The sequence below is a fragment of the Pyxicephalus adspersus genome, chromosome 4, assembly GCF_032062135.1.
Source record: "Pyxicephalus adspersus chromosome 4, UCB_Pads_2.0, whole genome shotgun sequence".
Lineage (NCBI taxonomy): Eukaryota > Metazoa > Chordata > Amphibia > Anura > Pyxicephalidae > Pyxicephalus > Pyxicephalus adspersus.
The window spans coordinates 110388812-110397881 of record NC_092861.1 but is presented as its reverse complement, the minus strand read 5'-3'; the positions used below and the strand labels follow the sequence as shown (position 1 = coordinate 110397881).

At 37.8% G+C, this 9070-nt stretch overlaps 1 protein-coding gene across 1 annotated transcript in view; it reads right to left on the bottom strand.

Moving 5' to 3' along the window:
• The window catches only part of GRM1 (glutamate metabotropic receptor 1), a 175611-nt gene that overhangs the window by 31558 nt on the left and 134983 nt on the right, over positions 1–9070 (bottom strand). Inside the window, exons 4-5 of the mRNA XM_072410246.1 lie at positions 1189–1435; positions 236–245 (exon numbers count right to left, since the gene is read on the bottom strand). Coding sequence (XP_072266347.1) covers positions 236–245; positions 1189–1435 — 257 coding nt within the window. The remainder of the gene's footprint in view (positions 1–235; positions 246–1188; positions 1436–9070) is intronic.

Here is a 9070-nt window from a genome sequence, read left to right as displayed (position 1 = left end):
ACCCAGCTTCACTGATGAAAGTGTATTCTATCCAGCCTTTGAGAGCTTTCATAAATCAGGGTCAGTATCTTAACATGCTATCATTTAACATATACATAGTATGGATCATGTTCTTAGGTAAAGTAGATCTAGTAATAAATGTACAACCATTACTGTATACTGTAGCTACACAAGCCATTTTACAATTTATTGTTTTTAAGATTATATCTTTGTTTCACCCGGCAGCCATCCTTACTTTTCTGAAACTGACAACAACAAATTTCTTTTATTTGAGCAATAACTTTATTTTGTGTACAGAACACAACACAATTTTCATTTGACTTCCTACGTGATTACTTACTGTTGGTTTATAATGTCTTCATGGGGGCTTAGAATTACAGACGACTTACAATGAACATTTTATTGTTGGAGGGACACTTCACAAAAGTCTTGCATATGCAAATAAATAAATAAAAGACCTGCAGCTTTTAATATAGCATTATGCCTGATTTATTAAAGCTCCTAAGGACTGTAAAAGATAGACTAGTGTTTCTCAACCAGGGTTCCATGGAACCCCAGGATTCCTCCAGAGGTTGTTAGGGGTTCCTTGAACAGTGAGCATTTGTGTCTCCCAGATCAGTTGCACCAATGATCTTTCTGGATATCTGTAAGTGTGACAATTTCCCATGCCCATCAACTGAGCTAAGGATATAGTAATTATAGAAGGGGTTCCCTGAAAACCTTAACATTATTTCAAGGGTTACCCCGTGTTAGAAAGGTCAAGAAACTGAGATAGACAATCATGGAGGAGCTTGGGAAATTAGGCAAACATGGAATGGATCCAGTGTTGGAATATAAACATTTGCCAACTAAGAAGAAATAATTTTTAAGAAATGAATTCCAGGTTTTCTGGATCCCTCAGGTTCTCCCAACATACTTTGTCATCTGTAGCTTCGGAGAGCTTTAATAAATCAGGCCTTTTGAGACAAATCAGCTCCTCACAGTGAAGGATTTATTATCTGTTTTAGAAAGCCTTGCCATATTCTACATTGGTAAATTCTAAAGTGAAGCTAATAGGGATCTGCAAAAGTGTTTTAAAAATCTTTGCTATGTTTATATAGTTTACCCAAAGCATTTACAGTTTTTACAGTATTTTCCTTCATGAAAACTTTAGTTCAGCAGTACAACATTTTCCACCCTATAATATACCTTCCAGGGGCATCTCCTTTTTCATCAAAAAATACATCTTCTCCGGAGATGCCTGGGAATCTGCTCTTTATAAGGAATTCAAGGAGTTTGCTGCCATCAATAGGCTTCATTGCATCACACAGACCAATATATCCTGGACATAACACTGTATGCATGTTATGTAGACCATGGGCCATTGCATATATTGCATTAATGACAAAGCCCATTTTACTGTCCTGTACATAGTTTTCCTTCAAACTTTCATTACCTATAAAAGAGTAAAAATACTGAATTAATGTCACACAAAATATATAGCATCTACTATGTACAGAGACATATGTACATAGTTCTTTTATGTGCAAATGAGAGAAATAAATAAGTTAAACTAAAATAATCAGATCTCATTATTTTGTTTAAAAAAAGTGAACTGAAATTGGATTGGTCATGATGAGTTAGCTGACTACCTTAGGGTGTTTCAACACACGTAAGGCAGGCATTTAGTAATGGAGTTTGGGTTTGCTGCTACAATGGATTTGCATTGGTTTGTGAATTACAAACCTTTGACCAAAAAGACTGCAAGTTTGTAACTAGAAACACAGAACAGCTTTAAATGCAGTGCATAGCCTTTGCTCCAGGACATCAGAGCAAATAATTTAAATCAATGGGCCATACAATTGCTCTTTCTGTAAAAGGTTGGGCTCAAAGCAACCATTTAGTAAATGTGTGCTGAATCTGTTACAGAGGCATAAAAAACTGCTAAGGAGATATACTTTTTTTATTTATTGAAATATGTCCTCCATGGCACTGCCTGGCATCCCAAGCCTTTTGTGAATATTTCATGAAAATAGCCATTTTGACATACAGAAAATGCATCTGGGAGTTCTTATTTAACTAACCAAGTGTTCTAAAAAGTCACTGCAAAGCAGACTAAGCATGTGCAGCCATCACCCCCCCCCCCCCCACACCATATAAGCCAAAATGGTTACTTCCCTTCTCCTTCTGATTCATTTGCGGTCTTCTTGATGGGGGTAGGGGGGGATTATATTGAAAGAGGAGACAAAGCTTTGCAGCTATATAAGAACCTTTACAAATAGAAGAAAACATTTTACAGCAGAATTCAAGTTTTGTATTGACAGAGAGACGTGGCGTTCTTATCTGCGTTCTTATCTTAGAGTAACAGCTGCTTTTGTCATCCCTGTTAGTAGCTTCTCAGAGCTGCTGCTGTCTTAAAGTGCAGTAATACAGAAACCACCATTATTGCACAAACGTCTTATTTTCACAAAATATTTTCTTTTTCACACAGTTCTCCAGAATTTCTATGTATTTAGCGTGCATTACAGTGAGAACATTATACGATGATACACATCACAGAGCCTGCAGTCTTAATTTAAATGACAGGTGTCAGGCTATGCAATGCACTCACTTCTCTGCAAACACTGATCATTTTAAAGTTCCTCCTACCTTTTTTTTTATTTTAAAGATGAACAGTTAAGATTAAGATTAAATAAGCATCTGTAATGATCCATTGTAATTAAAATAATAGCACAGCCCTCAAAAACAGTATACATTGCAATAATTTCACTTTCTCATTGATTCCTATGCATTTTGCCAAATCTTCTTTTTTGCAAACGTTTCAGAAAATACAAATGTCAGTTTTGCTTATCACTATTATTTCCATCATAAAATGGCAAATATTATAGTACTACCCCCTCCCCACCCCCACCCCAGTTTCCTTGCTGGGCACTTTTTCCGGCCTTCATCCTTTTCATTCAATATCAAAAGCTTCAAATGTTAAGAGTGTGATCCGTCCTCATTTTCCATCCCACACTTAATCTTGCTGCACTATAGTTACTTGTCCACCTTGCATATATAATTTAGTTTTTGAATCCAGGCTTAAACTTAAAGTACCATCCTCTGTTCCCAGTAAATAGGATCATTATACAGTCAACATTTACCATGTGTATCATAATAGAATGTCTTTATGCTTTTAGATTTATATAATTTAAATGCAATACTATTGCACTTCATTACTACTTACTACATACCTGTTAGTACTACTATCTATCTGTTATCAGTTTAAATATGGCTATCCCATAAGGATACAGTTTAAGACATTTCCAGAACATATATAGCAAACATTCAGTCACTTTGTTGCATCTCCAGAATTGTGAATTCATATTTTCATACATTTTCTCCCGTCTTTGTAAGGTATGATACCAATAGGGTACAATCTTAAGGTTCGATTCCTGCACCATACATGTGATTAAGGCACTGTGCGCAATTTTAAAATTCTTTTCCTCTTTTCCATTGTTTAGTGTAAACTTCTGGTCTAATTCATCTTCCCACTTGTTGTGAAACCTTACAAACTCCTGCAGAATCCCATGAATCAAATTATATATTGCAGAAATAACCCCTTCACAAAATTTGTTATCTGAAAATATTTTCAAGAACTGATTTAAACCTTATTAAACAATGGTAAATTATGTATAAGGTAGAGTAGAGAAAGGTTTTGAGAGATTATACTAACAATTCCAGGACGTTTCAACTGAAAGGTATTAGGAAAATTATTGGTACCATAAAATAATGTAACAAAATAATAAAAAAACACAAACAGAAAGACTTTGAACAGTAAGTGTGAAAATGGTGAATAAGGCAAGGCTAATAAAAAAGTGAACTGAAATAAAATTGGTCATGATCATTAGGTGAAGCTATTAGGAAAATTTAATTTGGCAAAGAATACCCAATCATGTGCAAGAAAACAAAAATAAAAAAATTCACAAAATCAAGGGAAAATGTACTTTGTAAATGAAATATGCTGTACATATCCCATCATTCTGGATTTTTGGGTGCAAATGAGTGTGTGTGCCTCCTCCCATTAGGAAGAGGTATATGGGTACCTGGATGAGGAGGTGTGGGCTTAGATGAGGACGTTCTTTGCTATTATATTTTTCTATTTTCATTTAAGTGGTGGACACAAATTGTTTAAAACCAGCTGTTATGCCCATGGTAGCTTTCACACCAGGGGCTAAATTGAACATGAAGTTAGTAAAACACACACACACATATATGGATTTTTAATGAAAGTCTGCTATATCCTGCTATATCAATGCGCAATAAAATAAAACAGTACCAAAATATCTTTTCTTTATATCTTCAGCTCAAAGAACTGTAGAGACAACGTATAATATGTACCCTCACAGATCCACTAGATGTAATGAAGTTAAATTTATACGTGTGGCACAGATTTGTTCTGCTTTGTCAGCCTCTTTGCTATCCTATAATTATCTCTTTTCTCTTCTTTCACAGCAAGTTGTTAAATTATACAGTCTATTAATAACTGCAGAATAAAAATACCTTTGTGTGCACCAATTTAGGTCACAAAATATTTATTTGTATTTATTGTTATTTACTTTACATATTTAGATGTGCTGGCATTTTATTACAGGGAACAATTTTATTTACAGTAATCACAATTCTGCAGTGCCTATATCATTTTGCAATGTGATGGGTAGAGAATATATATAAATATATATATATATATATATATATAAAATAAAATATATAAAGAGAGAGAGAGTTACTATGCATTACAAACCATTCACAGCAGAACAAAACTAAATTCTAAGCAAGCGGTTGGATACAAAAATCAATACTGTAATTACTATCCATTGCCAACAGTATACAGCTCTGTGCCCATAACAACAGCTTGACACCAACAACAAAGTGCTCAGTGATAATATTTCTAACAATCCATAATTTATCAGCAAGTACAACATAATGTGCCAAGAATTAGGTATCTGTGACATAATAAAATATGCCCTTTAACACTTTTTTGATAACAGGATGTCTTCATCTGTTCACAGATATCATTTACTTTATGAGAAGGAGTATGTTCGGAGTTAGGCTGAAAGTCAGCTGCATGATAGTGAAACTAGTAGTATCCAATTGAGGCAAAAATCATCATGTGTACAGGATCGCAGGGTTGGATCTTGGACAGAAGGTACATTTCCCCTACATATGGACGCTGGTTCCTTTAAACTGGTGTGTCGGGAAAGGAGCCAGAGATTATTTTTCGGTTAGGCAACTAAGTTGCTGTATTTCTGCTAGTTGTCACGGGACCCGGACTCTGGACTGAAGGGGAAGGATTAGGTGGGCCTCCTTAGTCCATCTGAGTACACACCAGGAGTTGAACCTGCCCAGCAAGAAGGTGGGAATCCCATAAGGGCTCAGGTCTGCAAGAGAGAGGGAGAAGTAGCGCAGGAAGTATTCGCAGGAAGTAGCCTGCAAACAAACTTGTGGAGAATCAAGCTAAGAAGTGGTGTTGCTGTTACATGGGAAGCTGTTGATGCTAATTTGATTTTGTTTGATTTATGGATGGTGAAAACCCCAGGCTGGGGATTGGATCCTCACAAGATACTTGTCTTAGACGTGGGAACGTTCTGGACTGAACAATTGCACAACTAGGCTGAAGTAAGCCATTTTCTGTTTTGTTTATACCCCCCTGGGTTGCTGGAAAGAAGCTGTTTTTTTATTATCCCAATAAGACCATTTTGGTGAGAAGCGTGCTGGCTGAGGTCTGAGCTAATCCCCAAACATTACACATTTTAGTGTTAGGACCCCCATGAGTGCAAAGCACATACTTATAAACCTGCACTGTAAACTAGGTAAAACACAGTCAAGTGATCTTGCTGATTGTTTTTCTTGATGTCAGTTACTATTCTGCCTCTTTAGTAGTAAAACTTTGCTTTGCCAGTAACATTACTAATATTTTTTTTTACCATGGGCACAGTTCTGGAAATGTTTTCTGCAGCTACAGGTCCAATGAGATACCTATACACCAAGTAGGTAGTAAACACTATGTGCATATTCAGTGTGCAGAACAGCCTATTTAATGGAAGAATTTAACGTTTAAAAGAGTATCATTTGTTTTAACTTGAAAATCCAAGCAAAAGTAAATGATTTGATACAGTCTGCAACTAGCATTGAAACAACTGTCTCTTTTTATCTTAGCCTACTCTGCAAGTTGTTTTTTTTACCAGTTGATCATTTTGTTTTTATTTTTAACAATACCCCTTAGAAAGCTGGCAATCCTGATGTGCTCCTAAATTCCAAAGTTGCACAACAGAGCGTTCCACCAAACATAGTCATAGACTGAATTGTAGTCATGGCTACCTGAGTATTGCAACAGTAAAAGCTAATGTTTGAGTAGGGTATCAGTTAAAAGAAGTTTTACTTACTTACTTTATGTTTCTCCAGGCTTTTTTTTCTTCGTGTGACTGGTCCCCCGAGGCTTCTTCACTTTAGAGCTCTGTTGGTCTCAGGCACTCTGGTATCATCACTTACACAACCTAGGACACTGGTAGCCAGGGTGGGTAGGTGAGGAATAAAGTATTTTTTTTTATTTTCACCCTAGCCAAAAATGGGCTTATTATTTTAAACTGTCCTCAGAGTTCAACTTTAACTCCAGCTTATTATGTATTCGGTAGTTACAGTTGCATAGTCACTATATAAATAAAATATTTGCTAGATAGCTTTGCCTGTTAAAAGGGGGGGAAAAATAGATCTTCTGGCAGGATTAAAGGTATTAAAATTATATTGCAAGAATGATTCAGAAAAAAAGAAACTCGTGTTAATATTACCAGAGTGTATCCAGTTCTAAACTGTAAAATGAAAAGGGGTTTGCAATTACTACCATTATGCATTTGAATCAATGCTGAAAATCTTTAATCCTCTTTTGGAATATACTGAAATTGTTGGTTGCCACAGTAACACTTTACCTAGGATTTTCCAGTTCCTAACCTTGAAAAAGAATCTGAAAGAAGGATCATAGTAAAGGATGAGATATTGCATGAATCACATTTTTATAGTCATGCTTTCCAGAGATCAACAGTGCAATGTATTCATATCCAGTGCTTTATCTGCCAAGTCAATGAACACCTAACAACATCTTGGGAAATTGATAATTGTCTGACCAATGACATGTCTAACAAATGCTGATGCGCAGCTGTACCCATTTCCATCATTGACAACATCATAGGGCATCGGATAAGACCAAGTTATATGGCAAAAGGCATCCATGGAACATATGGAGACCCATACAGTGAGCAAAAAAGAAACAGGAAGAGAGTTAGGAGATTTCATTGTTGATTGTTTGTGGTGTGTATAGCTGCGTACACACTTCCAATTTTTATCGTTCAAAATGAACGACGAACGAACGACGAACGATCGATTGGGCAAAAATCGTTCGTAAAAAAAGTAACCAACGACGCCGACGAACGAGGAAAGTCGTTGGAAATGAACGACCGGACCGGCGGATCGGATTGGACGACGATCGTTGACCATCGTTCGTGTGTACGATCGTTCATTGATCGTCCATGGTCTGAGCATGCGTGATGAACGAACGTTCGTTCACTTTCTTGTCTTCCCCTTAGTTCCTGTATCGCTCAAACGATCGCATCTATTGTGTGTACAATATCTACGAACGATCGTGTCGTTATCTGTATGTACAGGATCGGTGCTATACGATCGTTCGCAGATATCGTGCAGGATCGTTCGTCGTTCGTTTAACAACGATAATAATTGGAAGTGTGTACGTAGCTTATGGGAAGCAAAGACATTTGTAATATTTTTCTGCCCTACCTAGTCTGTTTGCTGAACAGGAGGGAGAATTGCACCATCTATTGTAAGTGCACAACACAGAAACAAAAGAAGAGCAATCCTTTGCAGTGCTGATTATCGATTCTGATTAAAGCAAAGAGCAGAATATTAAAGTGAAGAGCTCCTGGGTGTGCTGCTTCCCTTTCACTGTCTATTGAGGGTAGGTTTGAACTTTAAGTAAGAGTGAAATTTCTACAAAGATCCACATTATTAATATTATCCACATTACTGTTCTGAAAGCAGAGTTATATAAAGCTCAGGACTAGATGAAAAGACATAGAAAATTTAGCTGTTTATATACAGTATGCGTACCATCCGTGTATTTAAAATGCCTGGAGTTCAGCTATAAGAGGATAAAGGGTATCCTGCATGTTTGCAGTGGAATTAACCTCCTTAAAAATGGAACAAAAAAAAAAATAGATAAACAGGCAGGCAGTTTACTGCAGAAAGGGACTTGCTATTGTTACAGATCCCTGAAAGTCTAGGGTTTCTGTGCCTCCTGCTGGCTCACCCACCTTGCACTCCCCTGCTGCCAGCACCAACTCTGCTTCAGGATCCAACTCTCTGCACACTTGCTGGTCCAGGTCATGTGATTCTCGATCAGCTACTCCCTTGCCTCAGAGGACTAGAGTGTTCCGCAGACGCACTCCATCCAGGCATGTGAACTTTTAAGGAAGTGGCTGGCAACAGAAAGTTGCCTGGACAAAGACTTATTTGTGGTTCTATTCCCATGATTCTACTGCTCCAGTTTCTGCGTTCTGTTCCTGACCTATCCGTGTACTGACTATGGATTGTATTCTGATGACTCTTGATTGCTGCCTGCCCTCACCTTTGGCTTGTTCGACTATTCTTTGGATTTCGCCCTGGCACTACGTTTTGGTCCCTGCTAGTTAACAGTCACCTGCCTTGGCGGGCACGGGGGCAGCAACATGGCAGCAGCTCACCGCACAACAACCTCACTTTTATATGCTCTGGAGAAGACCAAGCTATTGCTTAGACCCTGCTCCCCGTGCATTTCCCCACCCACTGGGTTGGTGACACAGAGGGTCCACTACTTTGCCCTGTGGAGCCGTGTGTGAGAAAAAAAGAAAAGTGTCTGGGCACAATTTAAAGGCCTGGAGAGCCTCAGAAGACCAGGCTTTACAGCTGCTCCCAAAAGTGAGGAGTAGTCATGGATGAACTGTCTCTAATAGTTGGCAAAGCCCAGGAACCTCTGAATGGGCTTCAGCCCAAGGGGTTGTGGCCA